Genomic DNA, 21,662 nt, shown 5'->3' on the forward strand with positions numbered 1-21,662 from the left:
TGAATTTCAATTAGAATTTTACTTCCATAACTCATAATAACAATGTAAGAAATGAAAATCAGGCAAGATCTCTGAAAAATATATAGAACAATGAATAAATAAAAAAAGGGGGGGGGGGGAGCATAAAAATTTATTAGAAAAAAATAGATTAAACTGTGTTAAAATTATGTTTTTTTTTTGGCGCCCTCACCAGGGAGGGGGCCCGCGAAGTTCGTAATATTTCCGGAGGGGGTCCGTGGAGATCTGAAGTTTGGAAACTTCTATTCTATTCTATTATTCTATACATTTGCATGTCGTGGAGCAATTGTGTAGTTTTTGCAGGGTAAATGTGTATTGTAGTACACTCCTCAATGTTTTTGTGGTTCCTATAATCTCAAATCTTGCTTTTAATGTTCTGCTTTATTGAACCAGGCTGTTGAAGAAATACATGGAGGCTTTATAACTGCACACAGGGTTTATGAGATACCTAAAATGACTTTGTACAGTAGGCTTAAGGGTACTAAAGGTCAGATAAAAGGTTCATAATTCATACTGGAAAAGTAACAGAAGTCATTAGAAACAGATAAAGCTGATTTTTGCTGAAAATGATATGCATTTACCCTACTCCACTGATAAAATGAAAATACTAGCATTTTTTTTTTTTTTAATGACAAATGAGGCAGTGAGAAGCAAAGGGATGTATGTGAATCTCTCCTCTGTCTTGGGGCAAGAGATAGTACTAGTAACCCTGGTAGTGCTGTTATACAGCACGATTTAGAAAAACTTTTCAATGAAAGTCTACCTAGGACCTGATCTTTAACCGTGTTTTACTCAAAACTTGAAAACTTACTTACATCTCTTTGCTTCTTGTTGCCTCAAATATATTAAAATTGTTTTTAAAAAATTAAGTGTTTATGTCATTGGAAATATATTTCAAAACAAATGCACTCTTTTATTAGAAACATGAACAATTTTCCAGTTCTCACCAAAATTGAAGTTATCAGTTTCTTTTGGACATCAGCTAATCCTCCAACATCATCCCATGTAACATTAGGAACAGAAGCAAAACCTTCCCTTTTTGAGTAGGGAACGCAATTTTGAATAGCAGCCTATGGGAAAAAAATCCAAACAATAAGATGAAATGGCTTTATTTAAAAACATTTTTTGTTCTTACATTTAAACATGTTTACTAAGTTTGAAACTATAATGTAAATATCAGTTATTGAAATTAAAACTAAAATATTTAATTTGATTCAATTTAAAACACTTTTGTTCCACAGAAATTTGTTTGGCATCAATAAGGTTCATAAGAGAAGATAGATTATTAATGGTTCATACATAGACATTAAACTATCTTTGTTTTATATCCTGTCAAAAAGTTTGGATTTTATTTTGCGCAATAAACAACTTACTTTAAAATCTGACTGTTCAAAATAAAGGTTTTCAGTTTGCTCATCAAATACAGTTGATTTAGTTTTAAACCATTGTCGCACTGAAAAGGAAAAATACTTATTGTAAAAAAGGCAAAAACCTAACAAATTTTCAATAAAAAAATAAAGAAATTACAGGCAACAATAGAATGTGAAATACATTTTGTAATATGTATACACATAAAATTATACTTCTATTTTGATATGGGTGTTCTCATAATTATAAAAATCTAATGATTGTAACCTAGTAGTCAATGAAATCCTTCATACGTTATGGCGTAGAAAAGTTTGGACTCATTTCATAACCCTTCTGACTACCTCTAAATGACGGGCTTGATTAAGGAGTAAAAATCCAACATTACCTGCTAGAAGAGGAAGTTCTGTTTCCAAATCTACATTAATGTCGGGCAGTGGTGCTTCACCACCTTCTCCATCACAGTCTACTTTGTTTTCTTGAACAGTTGAACTTATAAGCCTTTTACATATCCTAAAAATTGAAAAATATGATAAACGTATTTCTTTTATTAGCACAAAAAAGCTTTGCAGATGTAGAAATACTAATAAAAACCTTCACCTTGCTATACATTTGCTGAGAAATGTTTTTATATTTCAGTCATATTTTTCTTTAAATCATTAAACTGAAAGTCATTAATCAACCTAATGAAGTTTCCAAAGGGTTAAATGAGTGATACTTTTTTTTTTTGAGCAATCAAGAATTTCCTATTATCTTCGCTTAAGTTAAAGTTGCTCTGATTTTTCAGATTAATAAATGGCTTGTTTTTAATATTCATTTAGAGTGCAAAATTTTTGTCGTCATAGTTACAAATTGTTCGCAGTTTGATTTTATTCATATTTTTTTCAGTGCTTTAATCAAGCAGATTTTACATTAAAAAAAGGGGGGAGGGTGTAAAATTATGTTTTGTCAGAAAATATACAGATGAATTTAAACAGCAAAACTTCATCTAGATACAAAATTTCCATATTATTAATTCACATCATTTAAAATTGAAAACAAATAAAAATACATAACATTATAAGCTGTAAATGATCTTTATGATAAGTGTTGTATATCGGCCATAAAATCTTTATCACCACATCATTAATCACCATTTCTTTATTTTATAAATATGCCTCCTATTACCTATTCTAGAAAATCACCAGTCACCGAATGATGGGAGCAAATATCTTAACCATTTCCATTTCATTACATTTGTAGAAACAAAAAACCAACGAGTAGGGTCCATAGCAATTTGTGATTTTGAAAAACATAATTTGAATTAAAAACATCAAAATTAACTGATTTTCACAGATTTTTCACTTTATTATTATTTTCTTTCTTTTCAATTTTTCAGTAACTGATGTGACATTTTGCTCAAGGTTCATACTCTTCCAGAAAAAATGAATTTCAGGAGTTTTCAGGAGTCAAAAGCAAAATTTTTAGGACTAACAACACCAGCGGTATTTACAAGAAAATTAGTTTCAGTAACATTAAATCAACTTTGTTGTCAAATTTTTAATCGATTAGTATTTTTTTTTCACACACTATTCAATCAAAAAAAAAATTAAAAATTGAATTCAAAATATTTGAAAATAACAGGAATACACAAAATATTAGATATATCGGCATATTATCAGTACAAAATATACTGCAAATTAGTAATAGCACTACTAATTTGCAAAATAGAAAATATGCTTGATAGCTGTTGCTGTTAACACAAAAACTAGCACATGCTCTTGGTTTGTTCTCCAGTGGCAGTTAATCAGTAACCCTACTGGGCATGTTTGAACAGAATAACAGGTCAGTCTGTTTGAACACACCCCATGTCTTTGTGAAAAGCACTGGGTGCTCTGTATAATAGGAGAATTTTGATTGGTTCCCAGAGGTTCAATAGGGCTGCCTAAACGGAGATGACATGGAATTAAAATTAGCGATTGTTGTTGAAAATTTTCAGGAAGAGAGGAGAAAAATCAGGAGGTTAAAACAAAAATTTAGGAGTTTTAAGGGCCCTTAGAAGAAAAAATTAAATTTCAGGAGTTTTTCAGGATTTTCAGGAGATGTACGAACCCTGTTTGCTCTACAGGAAAATACAATGCATGATTATTAGAGTCTCCTTAGTTATTTTGCAGTTGTTGTTAACCAGATTACTAGCTATTTCATGAAAAATAAAATCTCAAGCATTTGTATAGGCCGGAATAATTTTTTTAATGTGTTTACGGTTTGTTGTTTTAATGTCTGAAATCAAAATGGTTGAATTTAAAAAAAAAAGTCTGAGGTATAAATTTGTGTTTCTTTTTCCATGAAAGTAAAAATAATCATTCATTTCTAAAATCTGAAATACAGTCAACGTTCATTATAACGACCCTTGTCGTTCAAATAAAATCGATTGCTATAACGAGAGGTCACTATAACGTAAATGTACTGGATGCAGAAAAATTGTTTAGCCATATTTTTAGAAATACTGGAATAATTTTTTCCAGTCATGCATAATTTTAAAAGAAAACCAAGAAACTAACAAAATAATTAATAAATGATTGCCTTAAAACATTTTGAATATTTATATTTGAATGCTACCTTACATTTGGACAAATAGGTTAAGCGAAATGTACGCTGAAAATAATTGATATAAATTTGTCGCACTTTAAGTTAGAGACCATGGTTTGCTTCTGTTTTGTTTTGAGATTGTTTTCAAAAACAGTTTATCCTTGTTTTAAGATCTTCCTGTTTTTCGACTTTTTCAGCAAAAAAAAAAATATATTTCATACTGTCTATCTTTTGCGTGCAATTCTCATCAACTCTTTGAACCTTTCACCATCAAATAAGGCCTTTTAATCGAAACAATTAATTCTTAGAAATATAAAATCGTTAGTTATCAATTTTCGAACTGATAGTCTTAAGAACCACAAAAAAGTCTTAACTTTATTTTGGACGTTATACTGGAATGAGCGGCTCAGTTTGGACGTTCTAACGGACATTAAAATAACATTATGTCAATGGAATAGCAAACGGGACTACATGCATCGGTCATTGTAACGGAAGGGTTGCAGTAATGGGAGGTCGTTTCAAAGAGCGTTGACTGTATCAAAAAAAGGACAATTTTTAAATAGAAGAACATCAACTAAAAAACGGTAGGATTTACAAGATTGCTTTCACTTTTCGCACCTTAAAAAGTATCTTAAATTTTTTTACTATTAGTGGCAGGTCTAGACAGGAGCATGCCCGGGAGGGGGGGGGAGACACCTGTTGGCACAGGTCCGAGCCTGAAGAGGGCCGATATTTTTAAAATGAGGGGTGAAATTTTTGTAGGGATGTAGGATAAGCAATATAGAGGAGGCCAATAAAAGTCATTTGTGATGGGCTCCAAAATTTCTGTATACGCCCCTGGATCCGGAAGTAGTGGAAATACTTTTAGAAAAGTTTGCAGTTCATAGATTTTCTCGTAGAGCTACCTCTGAAAAAGTATACAAAAACTTTTATATACAGGTATTCAAAAGACTTTAAACAAACTTTAAGGGGACATCAGGCATACTGCAACAAGTAACTTTCGCTATAGAACATGGGGTCGCAAACAGAAATGGTGACCGCTAGAGGGAGCACTTTGCAAGCGAGTGTTTTTTTGTTGACTACAGTAGAGGAGGTCCCATCAGGTGACCTCCACGATCACCAGACCTGTTTCCCATCGATTGCTTCCTGTGGGGCTACATGAAGGCTTTGGTTTATGAAACCCCAGTTACGTCTGATGAAGACCTCATCGCAAGAGTTGTTGATGCAGCTGCATGGATCTGTAAGAGGCCTAGCGTATTTCATAGTGTACGACAGTCCATGCGTCGGTCTTGTCAAGCGTGCATCACTGCGGATGGCAAGACCTTTTAACATTTACTTTAAGAACTCCGAATATGGTAGGTATTTATTTATATTATTACGTGTTTTTGTGTACTACTAAGTTTAACCGTTACGCTATGTACGACTTGTACCTTATGTTGTTACCCATGCACCTTTAAAGTTTGGATCTTGTCAGCTTGCTTTCCATTACACATGTTAATTACAGTGTTTCTGTCCTCCTTTTCTAGCACTTACTTCCCTGAGGCTGAGCTCCCTCTAGTGGTCGTCCTTTCCCTTTGCGACCCCATGTTCTATAGTGAACGTTACTTATTTCGGTATGCCTGACGTCCCCTTAAAGTTTATCTAAGGACTTTTGAATCACCCTGTAGAAATGGAGAAGTGATTTTGATTTAAGTTAAATTGGTCAATGATCTTTTAATCAACTGATGGGTAAATAATGATAAAAAAATTAAAAATACAAGATCAATTTCCGCCATGCTATGGTTAGCTAAACATAATAATATGTAGGTAGATAGGTTTATTTGGTTTAAAGTTTAAATTACTTGATTTCAAAATGAAATTTTTTGGACTAATAGAATTTTTAAGTATCTTCTTGCATATACACAGTGCAAAAGAATTTTTGAAAGCTAGCAAATGAACATTTCTTCTAATAAACTGATAAATAAAAGAGAAAATAAAAATATTTTAAAGAAGTTAAAAACAAATGAGAGGCTATAAATCTTCCAAATGAAAAATTTTTTTAAATAAAAATAATTCTGGTGTTAGGCAGGCTGATATTTACCTCCAAATACCAATTTTTACAGCTTCAGTAATAAGACTCTTTAAGTCTGCACCAACGTATCCAGGGGTGTGATGAGCCAGCCAATTCAAGTCAAACTCGGGAGCCAGTTTTAGATTTTTACACAGGACCTCCAAAATACTATAAACAATAATTCAATATTTTATTAACCTTTTAAAAATTTTATAATGAAACATTTTAAAGCAAAAAGCTTGAAATGACACAACTCATAAAAAATATATAAAGAAAAAAAAAGAATACAGAGTTTCAATAGATCATAATTTGTTTAAATTTATTTAAATACATGTTCAAGCTACTTTTTTTTTCACTTTTTTTCATGAGTTCATTGTTATTATCATTACCATTTTTTCCAACAGCATACATTTAAGCAACTGCATCAAATTATAATCATTTATTTTAATGTATTTAATTTTTTTTAATTCATGACACATTTTTTCATGGTAAGCAATTTTTACTTAACATCATTTAAGAAATGGAGATTTTTTATTAGGGAGGTTTTAGTTCTCAAAGTTAAGTACATTCTTGTAATTCCTAATTCAGAGAACTCAACTTTGAAAATTTAAAGTAAGGTGTTTTTAAGGAGTTTTGCAGGAGTTTATTTTACTTTTTAAGGACTAGTTTCTTGTTTAAAAATGCATTTTTTAAAATGTATTTCAGAAAAAATCTGTACAACTCTTAACATTATTTATTTTTTCTTTCATGCAATAAATATACCAAATTTATAGTAAAATATGCATTTACTGCTTTGTAGACTTGAGCCGTCTCGGAATCAAATTCAAATACAAGAGGTGGGGGTGGGGGGTTAACCACTGAAATATGTTTTATTTTGAAAATGAATAAAAAATAAGTGATATTGATTGAAAACTAGTATTTTCTCAAAAACACACATACCAGCGTTAGAAATTACTGCTGGTCCACTGGTTCCAGACCAGTGAAACCTGCCTTGGACCACCATAAAAAAATAATTGTTGGTCCCTGAGACCACCAACCGCTGTTTATTTTTGATCACACTGTGCTAGAAAAAATTCAAAAGTATTTGCCTAGCCAATGTTTAGCTATTTATTAGTTAAACCGTTATTTCACATCTTTAAATTTTTTTTTCTTACTCAAAGGTTTTATATAATTTTAAATCACATTTTGCTCAATATTTATCACACTTGGGAGGGGGGGGGGATAATGTCCTGAAACAAAGTAAAAATGATCAAATTAAACTCAAATTTTTGGTTGCCTTTTTTTAAGGGTTGTTTAATGAAATCTGTTTTTAAACTGTATACTTGGCAGATTTAAATGTTGCCAAACAAAAATTTTAAATGTTGAAACATTCAAGTATATTAAAAAAATCTCATCAGTACAAAAATGTGCCTATCTGTTTTGCATTGCCATTAAATATTAAGTTTTCGCACTGTTGTTTAACATTATATGCTTACCACTTTTAACAGTTAAGTGTTTTACTTATTGTTTAATCATAGAGCTAAAAATGAAACAGTTATATTTAAAATAATTTAATAAATGTAATCCTCATAAAGTGTATTTTTGGTACAAACATATTTAGTGTTTAATTTAAGGCAGATCAGTGATGTTGTTTGAGGACCCGTACATATTCATGTTGACTGGTCCGAGGGACCAGTAGGATTTTTTACTGATTTCTAATGCTGCATACTAATAATTTCCTAACCTAAAAAAAAAAAAAGACTAAATAAAATAATTGTTAAAATAAGAACTATAATCAGCCGACTGAAAGTAGTAGAGGCTAAAATAACTTCCACCTATCAAAATAATTGAAATATTTACAGGATACAAAAAGACAAACTTCAAACACAACTAACTATTTTCGGCGAAGCTTGTGTTTGATTTTGGCATAGACACATAAGGTTACTTATACCAGATTAAAAAACATAAAATTCAATTTAAACCTTAGGGATCCTTCTGAAAGAAAATGTAGAGATTATTTTAATCTTTTAAATCGATCAAAATTTTTCAGATCATTTTAAAACTTTTATGTCACTCTACGATGATAAAACATAGAAACATAAACTAATTTTAAGAATTTTTCTTTTAAAATGTATGAAAATTATTATTCTAAGAAATAGTGGTACCACTGTTTAGCCATTAAGTTGCTCTTTTATCTATTGTATAAAATACGTTATGCTTATTCATGTTAAGTAATTAATATCTACAAATTTTTAAAAAATCCAAAAAATCAAATTTTGCCAACTACAGATGTTATGTATGTATTAAAACACTTAAAAACGTTGAAACAAAAACAAATTTGACCACTGTTAGTGATTTGGAGAATAAACTATTGAATCACATTAAAGTTGCCAGCAATGGGGGAAATGACATTAAATTGGGGTAAAAGAAAATCATGTGATGCACACATCAGCTCCTTTTTTTTTAATTACAGAATTATTTTTCTTACCCTCAAGCGAAATTACAATGTTTCATTCATTACAATCTTGATGGAATGTAATTTTCAATGTAAAATTTGTTTAAACAAAAAAAATCCTATCAAAGTGTAACGTTTTTTTTTTCTCGAAATCCAATTACCCTTCAACCCCTTCTTTTTTAAAGATAAAGAAATGTGAAATGAAAAGCTGACAGCTCATAAAATATTACAGGATAACTAACCACATTTATTTCTATTAGCCATCTAAAAATGAATCTTTCTTCATACTTTTGTGCACACTCTTTTCTTCTGAACTAAAAAACTTATAGCTGAATTTAAAAAAAAAAAAAAAAAAAAAACCCTGCAATAAGGTAGCAAACCGAAAACGGACTGATTCTTTTCTCACTGCCTTCCAATAAGGGCTGCTCTAGACTTTCCTTTTTGTAGAAGCTTCAGGACAAAAAGACCAAGCTACAATGGAACAATTTAAAAGCTTTCATAGGCATTCATCTTCAGTGGAAAGTGGCAATGAATTTCTTTGACAAGTTGCTGTCTGCTTGGGAGATTTGCGCTTTCACAAGAGCGAAAAATCAAAGTAGATCGGTTTAGTAAGTGTCCAGCCCCAGGGTCCCTTCCAGCCCAAATGTAGGAGTTGTTTAGTGTGTAGCGTGAAACAGAACTGGGGACAATCTATCTGACAAATAACTGGGCAGTAAAACTGTCCTTCGGCCATTATCAACTTAGACGCTTCCATTCCCGGAGCTCACATTACATAAGGGCCACACTGTTCACAATAGCAGACAGAAGAATCTGTTCTCATGAGCTCATAAGTTCATTTTCCATTTAAAGAACTGTGGCTGCTAATCAATGACAGGCAGTCGAAACCTTGGTTTCTCGGAGACTCAGGAGAGCGAATTTTAGGTGGGAATAATTGCCTCCTGTCTTCTTTTAGACAAAAAGAAATATCATGCACTTTTGTTCATGTCTGGTATTAGTTTTTTTTGTTGTTGTTGTTCATTTATATTTTAAAACTATATTTTCTGAGTATACTGAGTACATATCCTACGCTTTAGCCATTGCCAACCCCTTGAAAAGTCTGAATTATCGCTGTTGCTTTATGCCCCCAAAATTACTGTTATCATAGGATGAATAAGACCCCAAGGTTTCTCCCTGGTTGTGTGCCTGAGTAGAAGCTGGCGATTTTGTCGCGGTAGGACAGGAAACAAAGAAAAGGTTGATTTTGCAAAGCAATTTTAATTTTTGTTATGTGATTGGGGCCTCTATTTTTCAAGGATACCGTGTTTTTGTCTCTTTTGCTTTTGTGATAAGTAGGCGTAAAACTTGGAAACATACATTAAGACTGAAAACTAAATCCTCATTCAAATAATAGAGGATGATCACATACCCGAGTGTTTCAACAATGAAACTCGTGCCACAGCATGATAACTTGATAATATGTTTTGGTTACGTTTAACATGCAGGGAAAGGCTTTATCGTAACAAGGCTGAACTTGATCCAGTAACCTAACCATGGGTGCAAGTTTGGTGATGTGTTCAAGACAGAAAATATTATCATATTCATTCTCCCCCCCCCCCCCCCCGCCCGCGGGCTTAAGGAAAAATTTGAATGTATAAATGTTGCAGATTTTTAACAATGCCAGTTTTGGAATCTGTTTGATTTAAATTTTAAGCCTTAAAATTCAAATATTTAAGTGTTTTGTCATCATAATTCCAAAAAATCTAAAATCCGGCAATAAGGGGGGTGTCTGGGGGCTCTCCCCCAGAAAGTTTTTCAAACTGAAGTCCAAAAAACGCTGTGGTATGCCATTTCGGTAAAGTTCAGGGAAAGGAGGGGTTCAGGGACTCTTACATCAATTATTTCAAACTGATAGTCCCAAAATCACAATATTGGGCAACCTTCAAAAAATATTAAAGAAAGAGGAGGGGAGGGGACGCTTTGGGCTTTCCCGAAATCGAAGATTTAAAAACGAAATTGTAATTTAAATTTCATAACGTTTATACGCTTTTTGAATGCACTATTGAAGGGATGGAGTTCAGGAACCCTCCTTCGGCAATATTTCGAAATTGAAGTTTCAAAGACGCAATTTTAGACGATGTTGAATAATGTAAGGGGTAAAAGCGTTTACAGCACCCCACCATTAGTTTTTTGCCGATCCTAAACATTTTTGTTGTAGCAATAAAATCGCTTAGGACATAAGATTTTCACTTTTGCAACATAAATCAGTTCTGATTCGAAAGTCTACCCAAGGTAGCGCCAACAAACTAGAAAAGAAGGAAAGGTGGGGGAAGGGTAAGGCCGACTAATGATAATGAACTGCCCCCAGTCTTCATTTGAAAAAGAATTCTTTTATAAGATAGCAGGTGGTGAAATTAGCAATAAAAAATCGCTTCAGTGAAGTAGATATATTTTTTTAAACAAGGTGCCCTTTCCAACATTCATTATAAAAAAAAGAAATAGGGGAACTGAATCCTAACTCCAGGTGGGGTTCTCGAATCACATTCCTCTTAAGGCACTCAAATATAGCCTAAAGTGGCGCTTTAAATATTTCAGCATCAAAGAATTTTCGGAAGAGAACTCCCGAACCCCTTCCTCTGGGTTCACCACAAATGTCCCAAATTTCAATTTTTTAGGCTTCAGTTTCCAAATTGTTTTGTAGAAATAGTAACCCTCTTACCTATAAACATGACTTATGACCGCCTAAAAATTTTAATACTTTAATTTTGGAAACTTTTTGAAAAAAATCTTCCTACACCCTTCCCCCTTAAGTCATCCAAAGATAGCCCAAAACAAAGCTCTTAAAAAATTTCAGAAACTAAAATATTTTGGGCTGGGGGTGCGGAATACCCCCCCCCCCCTCTCATTGTGTTTACTAAACGCAGTGTAAGTTTTTGTTTAAGATTTATTTTTCTATTGAGAGAGCAACTCCCTTCCACACATCGCCAAAGACAACGCAAAGTTTTAAGATTTCAATTTCGAAAATGTTTCGAGAAAGACCCCTGAATTTCCTAACACTTAACTCACTCAAAAATAGCCAAAATAGTATTTCAATACTTCGGGGAGAGAGACCCCTCCCCCGTCCCCGAACTCTTTCCTCTAAGTTCACTAAATTCTACTTAAATTTGCGGTTTCCCCTTTTCATCACCGAAGATTTAAGAATTTAAATTCTAAAACGTATTGAGAGAAAGCCTTCGAATTCCCTCTTAAGTCTTCCAAAGATTACCTAAAGCTGAGTTCTGAATACTTCAGCTTTGAATTTTTTTGGTAAAGGAGAACCCCGAACCCCAAGACGGTCCAAAGTTGCGCTTTTAACACTCCAGTTTCGGAATTTCACCTAAAGAGAGCCCCCCTCCCTCCCTCTTGACCTTGCCAAAGACAGCCTAAAAGATTTAAGACTTCAATTACAAACACTTTTCGGGAGAGGGTCGCAAATGCCCTTTAACTTAAGTCATTTAAGTATAGCCTCAAATAGTTTTTAATACATCAGCTAGAAAACACTTTCATGTTAGGACACCAAAATCATCTCTCATAAATTCACCAAAGATTGCCTAAATTAGTGTTTTTAAGACTTCAGTCTTCGATTCTTTTTTAAAACCCACTTTTACATCATTAGAGACAGTCTAAAACTTTTTGACTTTTAAATTTTTAAGAGTTTGCAGTGGAGAAATATCAAACCACTCCTAGCTTCAAAAATACTTTCAATTCAGTTTTTCGATATTTTATACCGTAACCCGTGAGTAACACCCCCCCCCCCTAGATTGTCCAAGATATCAACGTTTTAAGACCTCAGTATCGTGGGCTAATTTGCGGACAGATTACCCTCTTTGCAAGAGGAGCGTTTTTTCGCAAACTCGTGCTGCCGTTATTTTTTTCCTTTCCTTTCTCTCTCTCCCCCCCCCCCCGTCCATATTTCGATTGTAGCGAGTGTTCGATTCAATGACATTAGAATTTAGTGATTCCTCAAGTCTTTGTCAAAAATGCAGGAACGGTTTGCCCATCGGTGTTTCCAACCAGCTTGAAATCCCCCCTCCCCCCCCGATTATTTCCAAAATTCCCATTTTCATTAAAATCTTCAAAATCTTTGATAGTTTCTGTTTTACCTGGTATGTGTACGCCCTTTGCTGTGGCGAAAATATTTCATCTTGTCAGCAATCACTCTCAATCGGTGATGCAGATTCAACTCCTAAGACATTTTAAGAGAGTACATAATTTTCATTTATGCGTGTAAAGTTTGCAAAAAAAAAAAACCCACAAATTAAAAAAATGAAAGGATGATCGAAAATAGCATGAGAAAAGGCTAAATTTTCAATTAGAGCCGATTGCTTCGAAAAATCAGGGAGAATAGCAAGCAACTCCTCGGTCTGCAATGCAGTGAGTTGGAAATAACAAAGCTATACCTAAAAAAAGTCAAACGGCGCGAGCCCAAAAGCCACTCCTCCAAAAGCACGTTGCAAACAAAAGAAGCACATGGCGGAAAACCGAGAGAATGTCGATGTAAATTCGTGGTTATGGAACGGTCCAGTAATATTAAAGCATATTTTTCAAACACTCAATTTTTCTTTTTTCATTAAAAATTAAAAGAAAGTCATTGAATTTCTTTCCGTCCCGACCTCCGTCTTGGAAATTTTGTCAAGACGGAAATCCGTCTTGAGACGGAAGGTCTTGCACCCATGAACCTAACTACTTTACTGGTAAGACTGTGTCATTTCCGGGGAATGAAGAAACGAAAAACTGATCAACAATGAACGCTACCTACTGGAGTTAAGGGTTAATCCACTGGAATTAGAGTTACAATTTCAATCATCAAAATATCATCAAACAGGCAATGGCTTCATTCAAATTTTTAAAACCATGTTCCCACATGAAGTATTTCATCAATAAAGAACATTTTGTGCCCCCCCCCCCCTCCCCCACCTGACTATGTCACTACTGTCACACACACACACACACACACACACAAAGATTAAAAGAAAAAACATCATTTTTACATGAATTACAGTATTGATAACAAACACTTCAAGGGGGTGGAGGCAGTGTCCCCCTGGCTACGTCAGTGATTATGACGTCAGAGAGAGAAATACTAATGTTCAAGACCAATCATTTGGACGGAACATGGATAAGTAATGCCATCTGATAGTAAACATTTTCTTCCAAATTCAAGTCGCACATGAGAATCACTCGGATTCTTGAGTAGCATACACCGGAACGCACATAAGCGTGATTTGGACGGGAAGAGCAGATGCTGCTGACGCAAACGTGCATCATTCATTCCGAATGGATTAATAAACAGCATTTCAATTAGGAGTTTCTCTCATGTAATTTGAATGTTTCAAAAATTATGTCACATGATGCATATAGTACTGAAGTCAAACTTCTCTTGACACTAAACATTTTAACTTTCAAACATCCTTCAATAATTTAAACGCTTTTACACCTTACTTTAATATCAAAGCTTTTTACGAATAAATAGGGAAATCACTTACTTAAACCTAGCTTTTTCATCTGGCATTCCTATAGCTATTTCACGATCAAATCGCCCTCCTCGTCGCAAAGCAGGGTCAATAGAATCTGGTCGATTAGTAGCCCCAATTACCATAACATGAGATACAGCATCCTTTTCATTCAGCTCTGAAATTGCAGGGAATTCAACTAATTTTTAAACATTTTAGACCATTTCAAAAATAATCTACTAGTATACAAAAGCAAATAACCTTAAGAATTACTGAAAATGTTGAAGTATTTATAGAGCTTGTTCATTTTCAGAAGCCTTCATTATTTTTAAAGCCTTTTATTTTAAAATAATTTTATGGGAAATTGAAACGAATAATTTTAGATTTAAGTTTTTTACAATATTTATACAAACTCTCTGATATAACGATAAGTTTGAATTTGAATTTTTTTTAAAGAATGTCTAAAAGCATATCTACAGGAAAACAAAATAATGAACTATGAAAAAACCAAATAAACTGTGGCAGCATTTCCTTGGGTTGCAATTATGATATACTAATATGACTACATTATATGACCGAAAGTATTGGGACACTTTCAAAAATTCACATTTTTACGGATTTCTCGAGAAATAAAAGACCAGTTGCTCTGTAATTTTTTTTACATAAAAAATATACTCCAGCCACTATTTTCCAACAAAAATTAAGTCTACTATTCATTTAGGGGACAAAAAACAAATTGTGGAACCAAAAAAAGGTTTTTGATTATTTTTCACTGTAAAAAGCTGGGAATGAGCTATAAATTTCAGAAATAAGTTAAAAAGCTATCAAAAATTTATTTTTATATTTTCGTGAAAGTATCTCTTATACCCATGGAGTTATGAGAATTTTTTCAAAATGCAATTTTTTTTTGAAGGTTTTCCACTTAAATTACGCAGAGTCTTCCTTCAAACTTTACTAAACTTTCAGAATATTTGGCAGCGTATTAGAGAAATATAAGAATAAAATTTGAAGTTAAAATATTGATAATTAAATGAAATATGAACGTTTAAAGCAATTAATTTCTCACTGTGCATGCCCAAAAGATAGCAATTTATAACCTTCATAATCGGAAGCCCAAATATATCCTACATCTCATAAAAAAATTCCACCTTGATATCTTTAAAATCTAAAAAGTTACCAGCGATCCAATGAGCGGAATTTTAATAATTCTTGGCTAGATGACGAATTGTGAGGGATCGTTCGCAAATATCTGTTCTTATCATGAATCACTTTGCAACGATAGCAGGAAAGTGTTGTTAGCTTGCAAACAACCCATTACCGTTTGTCCCCTGTCCAAGAATTGTAGAAATTCGGCTCATTAGATCGCTGATAATTTTTTTAATTTTAAAGATATTGAGGTGATTTTTTTAATGAGTTGCAGGATATATCTGAGTTTTGATTATAAACGTTATAAATTGTTATCTTTTGCGTGTGCACAGTGAAAAATTAAGCGCTTTAAACATTCATACTTCATTAAATTTTCAATATTTTAACTTCAAATTTTATTATCATGTTCTCTAATATGCTGTCAAATGCTTTGAAAGTTTAGCAACGTTAAACGAAAAACTCTGGGATACAAGCCGAAACCCTTCAAAAAATTTTTGCATTTTTGAAAGAAATGCTTATATTTCCGTAAATATAAAAGACTTTCATGAAAATATAAAAACAAATTTGATTGATTTTTGACTTATTTCTGAAACTTATAGCTTATTCCCAGCTATTTACAATAAAAAATGATCAAAAACCATTTTTTTTGTTTCTTCAATTTGTTGCTGGTCCTCTAAATGAATTGCAGACTTAATTGTTATTGGGAAATGACAGCTAGAGTATACTTTTTATGTGAAAAAAATTACAGAGCAATTGGTCTTTTATTTCTCGAGAAATCCGTAAAAATGTGAGTTTTTGAAAGTGTCCCAATACTTTTAGTCATATAGTGTATAAAAATCATGAATGATAAAAGATATACAGTGAAACCTCCCTTAACCGACACTCCCGAATAACGGACACCTCTAATTAACGGACATTTTTGCAAGTCCCAGTCCCTCAATATAGGCCATTCCATGTAATTCACTCTGAATAACAGACAATTCGAATAACGGACAGTTATTTCACAAAAAAGTTTCCTTGCGATCGTAGCACTTCCATTTTTTTTTCTTTTCACAGAATATCTTAGTAACTGCTTGCCTTTCAAAACTTTTCATACTCCACAACTGATATCCCCCCCCCCCCCGTCATTTCCTTATCACTGTTTCTTGGAACTAAAAGGGTGGTAATGGGCAGAGGCAGCGATTGGGGTTTAAAAGTTGGGGGAAGAAAAAAAAAGAACTAATAGGCATGATACTTTTTGCGAGCAGCAAAAAATGAAAAAGAGAAAAAAGTCATAATTTTGTAACGGCTAGTTTTGAGAGTATTGAAGCAGATAAGTGAAAACTGATGTCAGTCTAACAACGTACGTTTTCTTAAGATTTTAATGAATTTTGAACACAATAACTATTCAAAAGTTAAGATAAAAAAGAGGAAACTGGGCGCTTTTTCTAAATGGGGCTCTCGGGAGATGCAATTGAGCTGACCGGCGCCGGTAGTAGTCGGCTTTATGCGCCGTGGTTTCGTTGGGTTGTTTAATTTTTAGACATGAAAAAGATTTGCCCATATTCAAGGTCATATTGCCAACTGTCAATCATGCAATAGTGATATTCGAGATAAAATAAATAAATTAGCCATAAAAAGTGTGTGGGGGAAAGGGGGGTTACTCCGCCGAATCGCCACCGTTGGTAATGCAAAAAAGAGATGTCAAACTGTTTTAACTGATTACTTTAATCGATTAAATACTTTTTAAGACAAGTGTGTGCTGTCAGTATACCTTTATTAAAAAAAAAACATATTAATTACACTTGACGTAAAATGTAGTAAACCTATCGCAATTGTTCCGATTGTGTTTTACAAAGGGAACAACAGCCCATTTTGAAAAAGGTAAATTAAGTAGTTCCTCCTAATAGCGGACACCTCCCAATAACGGACAAAACTTCTGGTCCCTTGACTGTCCGCTATTCGGAGGTTGCACTGTACATTTAATTTCCTAGTTTTAAACTTATAAACCTTGCTTAGCAAAAACCTTTCAATTGGCATTATAGTTTCTCAAGTTGTTAAAGTTAAAAGATTGCCTTATACTAGAAGCGCTTCTAAAACTGAAATTAACGCTCACAAAATTAAGCTTCTATATGATAATTTGCCTTTTGTTTTAGTTCAATTTGATTTAAATAATAATGATACATTTTTTGTTTCTTTAATATCTTACTTTGTTTTTGGGATAAGCTGTTTCACAAAGGTAGAGAATAACAGGCAAGAAACATGTAACAAAAAAGATTGGAACTATGACCAATTTTTATGCCTGTTTAATTTGTATGATACCGAACTATGAAAAGGATTCATTTTTTATGTATACAATTATCTATACTTAAATATCTATACAATTTTGCTTTGTAACATTATTACTTATGCATGCGTTTTTTTAATGAATAAAGTCCTAAATGACTAAATATACAAAACAAATTGTGAATCCAGAATTTGGCATTTCTTACATGTTTCACATACGAGATGTGGCTAATAAATAACGAGACTGACTCTGCTGCAGAACAAGTGCGCCTGCACCAAGCGCCAGCAACTGACATCTGTTATACTGAAGCCTTATCTTTCAAAAGCAGTGCCTCTGGCTTTTGTTAAAAATCAGTATAATCATAACTTTCAATGTTGCATTTTTGTTTTGCCGGAAAATTGTCAGTAGAACAACGAACTGTTGTGAAATTTCACATTAAACTTAGAAAACCCGCTACTGAAACTTATAGCTTATTTAAAGAAGTGTGTAGCAATGAATGTTTCTCACATGCATATGTTTTTGAGTAGCGAATGATGGAAGATTCACAAGGAGAGTTATATGGATAATGGAAGGGTGTATACTGAAGATGCTAATAGGTAAATATATATAGAATCAAAATTAGGGCTCGACCAATGACAATTTTTGGCCGATGGGTCGATACCGATTATTTTCTGTTTCAAATAGCGGATGAAAAAACCTAACTAAGGAAGATCAAAATATAGGTTTCAAACATTTTAAAGAACAAAAAGGTATTCAATACGTTGCAGAAACTGATGACAAGTCATATTTAATATAATGAATGGATAAATAAATTTAATAGTTAAGGCCTCTGACACATTTATATTTCTTATTTTTTTAATGAAAATATTTTGTCACAAATCACAGCAAAGTAGAGAAAAATACATGGGCCGCAGAAATATTTTTGTTACAGACGAAAAATAAAGGAGAAAGAGAGGGATTTAAAGGATTGTAATGAAGAGTCACACCATTAAACTAGTAGTTAAAAGCTCAAAGGTAAAAATGGAAGTAAAACAAAACTTTAACTTCAGATTTATTGTATTTCAATAAATAAAAATGTAACGATGGGAATCTAAAATATTACTATGGAAAACATAAATTTTAAATGATTTTGGAAAAGAAAAACTTTAGGAAGTTTTCCCACAAAATTTTTATTGAAAATAAATAAAAATCAAGTCACAGCCAAGGAGGGCTCAGAGAAGCGGTTTTTGAACTCAATCCTGTCTTTAATAGCCCCAATCGTGGCCTGAAATTACATTTTTGGATCTTCAGATTTGAAAAATTGCTGCAGTTGAGCGCTTAAGCCTCAACCCTTCCCCTGATGTTACCATCAATGGCTTGCAATTACGTTTTCAAGATTATAATTTAGGAAAAATTCCGGGACAAATCCTCATATACCCTTCTTTATGCAACACTTCCAAAAACCATCTAAAATTCTCTTTTTGGAACTTCAATTTCTAAAAGCTGGTAAACTTTTCACATAATGCCTACTAAAAGATGGCCTACAATCGTCATTCAATTAAAAAAAAAAAAGAATCCGGGGAGCGTCCTAAAATTTCCTCCTTCAACATCAATCAAGTTCTTCTAAAAATAATTTCAGGGGTTCTGTATATCACTGGATATTGTCTAAAAATGTGTTTTGAAGCTTCTACTTGAAAGATTGCTAAGCTAGAGTCATAATGAACCCAATCCTTTGTTGAGCCCCACTGATATCATCGAAGATTCTCTAAAACTGCATTTTTTGAACATCAATTTCCGAAAATTGCTTCAGACGAGTTCCTGAACCCCACTTTTTGCTTTTGCTACCAAAGCTGGGGACTACAATCATATTTTTAAGACTTCAATTTCAGAGGAATTTTGGGGTAGAGGCACCCCCTGAATCTCTCCCGCCACCAACATCACTGAAGGTCTTCTTAACTTTCTTTTTCAGACTTCCATTTTTTTTCTTCTGTTGAAGGGTCCCTTGACTCCCTTCTCTGTAACATCATCAAATATCGCCAGAAAAAGCGAATTTGGATTTTTCTTATAGAAAAATTGCCACAAAAGTGTGCCTAAATCCTATCCCTTCCCATAATGCTTCTAAAAAAGGTTTGCAATCGCGTTTTAAAGACAAACTGGATATTAAATCATAATAACAGTAAAAAATAAAGTTTCAAACAAAACTTTCACTTATGAATATTTCTAAAACATTCATTACAGCACAAAAACCAGTTCTATATAACACACTATAACACTACAGCTAAAAAAACCAATCACAGAGCTTTTTTTGCAGTATACTGAAAGGTATACAATACACTTACTGAGTATGCTAAATATTGTAAAACATCATTAAAAGTGGATAATTATTTTTTGGTTTAATGAGAGAGACTTATCTGAAGGATATAATTGGCTTGAAATAGTAAATGCATTTATGTAAATGTTTTAACATTTTACAATATTAGGATTCCCTAAATTAAATTTCTTGATTTCGCCTTCTTTAGTCGCTCACCTTAATAGCTGTGGAGAAATGATTTTCTTAATTAGTTCTTGGCAGTATAATTGGGGGGGGGGGCTGTTGAATGTCATTTTTCATTCCTAAAAAAATTGAAAAAATAAGGTAAAAGTAAATTTATAGCATGCAACCATTGTTCCAAAGCGACGATCTATAAAATTACAAATAAAGATTTCAGTGAAAAAACTAGTCTTTTCAAGCCTTAAAGGCGAGAAAGAAAAATAATGACTTTTTGGGGTTCTAATCATCATACAGACCTTGAAATTGGCGTTTCCTGCACCATTCTTATGATTGAGCTTTTGCTGCAGTTTATTCTTCAATCAAGGGCCAGATTACATGTTAGGTTATGCTAGTATTTAATTGTGTAGTGTTAAGTTAAAAGGGGTAAGCTAAAATCAGGAAAATAACGGATGATTCGCTTATGGATGATCGGGAGTGTACTGTAAATAAATTTTCTTTAAGAATACATTATAAGTTCAATTTAACGATACCCAATTTAACGATTTCCCCAATTTAATGATACGTTTCACTGGTCTGGATTTGATTGCATTGAATTTCTATGTCCCTCGATTTAACGATATCCTTGATTTTACGGAAACTTTTTCCAGTCCCTTAACAATCGTTAAATCAGGGTTATACTGTATTTTATTCATTTTCTTCTAACGTTTTTATATAATTCTCAGAAATGACAAAAAGAGTCATTGAAAAGATTACCATCCAAGCACTTCAACAACTGAGCCACCATTCGTTTTTCCATCCCTTTGTCGGCAGTATCTCGTTTTGGACTCACAGCATCTATCTCATCAATGAAAAGAATACAAGGTGCGCTTTTAATAGATTCCTCGAACATATCCCTAATTTTGCTTTCAGATTCACCAGATATGCCACATACTAGTTCTGTTGCAGCAACTTCAATGTAGGGCAGGGAAAGCTCCTAAGAATGGAGATGAAACAAGAAAGTTAATAACTCTTTCAAGAGAAACCTACAATTTTGAAAACCAGTAAATATATGTAAAGAAAAATTAAATGTCTAAATGTATTAAATTTTTAAATGTATTACTTTCGGTAAAGATGAAATTAGCAATAAGTTTATCTATTTTAAAGTCATGCAGTATGTAAGTCAAAATAGTTGGAACACAGACAATTTTTTCAGGCTAGATGTAATAGAATTTCCTCAGGGAAATAGTTTTTAACAGGAATTGTTGGTAGTTTTTGCTGACAATAGATGCTATTTAATTTAAATAATTAAATAAATAGGATTTTTTACAAACCTCTTTTTTATAGTATTAAAAGATTCTACAAACTTTTGAAAAAGTCGCTCACAATTTATACAAAAAAAAAAATTGTACAACATTTAAAAAAAAAAAGCTTTAGTCTACTTAAAATACACCACCAGCTCAATTATTCCATCCGAGGACGACAGTTTCATGCTTTTTAGTACTCATCAGCCCGGAATAGGAATTACATGAGCTGGAGGCGAAAAACTTCTTAAGGTAGCCAAGAGAGACAAACAAACTGATAGCTAATGTAGAATTAGCACACCAAATGAGTGACCGCAGCGATTCAACTCAAAGATTGATGGCAAAACATGGTATTTTATAGTAAGTTACCGCCCTAAGCCAGAAATACTTAAAATACTGCTGGTGTGCTAATTTTACATTAGCTACCAGTTTGTTTGGCTCTCTTGGCTACCTTAAGAGGTTTTTCACCTCCAGCTCATGTAATTTCTATTCCGGGCTGATGAGTGCTAAAAAGCATGAAACTGCAGTCCTCGGATGGAATAACTGCGCTTGTGGTGTATTTTAAGTATTTCTGCCTTAGCCCTGGCTTAGGGTGGT

The 21,662-nt window shown here is 33.1% G+C and overlaps 1 protein-coding gene across 1 annotated transcript in view; it reads right to left on the reverse strand.

Annotated features, from left to right (window-relative positions):
- LOC129234557 (nuclear valosin-containing protein-like) overlaps positions 1 to 21,662 on the reverse strand; it is a 54,624-nt gene that overhangs the window by 16,871 nt on the left and 16,091 nt on the right. Inside the window, exons 6-11 of the mRNA XM_054868575.1 lie at positions 20,539 to 20,758; positions 13,937 to 14,081; positions 6,032 to 6,169; positions 1,772 to 1,896; positions 1,392 to 1,471; positions 966 to 1,088 (exon numbers count right to left, since the gene is read on the reverse strand). Of these exons, the coding sequence (XP_054724550.1) occupies positions 966 to 1,088; positions 1,392 to 1,471; positions 1,772 to 1,896; positions 6,032 to 6,169; positions 13,937 to 14,081; positions 20,539 to 20,758 (831 nt within the window). The remainder of the gene's footprint in view (positions 1 to 965; positions 1,089 to 1,391; positions 1,472 to 1,771; positions 1,897 to 6,031; positions 6,170 to 13,936; positions 14,082 to 20,538; positions 20,759 to 21,662) is intronic.

This window comes from Uloborus diversus, chromosome 1 (genome assembly GCF_026930045.1).
Source record: "Uloborus diversus isolate 005 chromosome 1, Udiv.v.3.1, whole genome shotgun sequence".
NCBI classification, from domain to species: Eukaryota; Metazoa; Arthropoda; class Arachnida; order Araneae; family Uloboridae; genus Uloborus; species Uloborus diversus.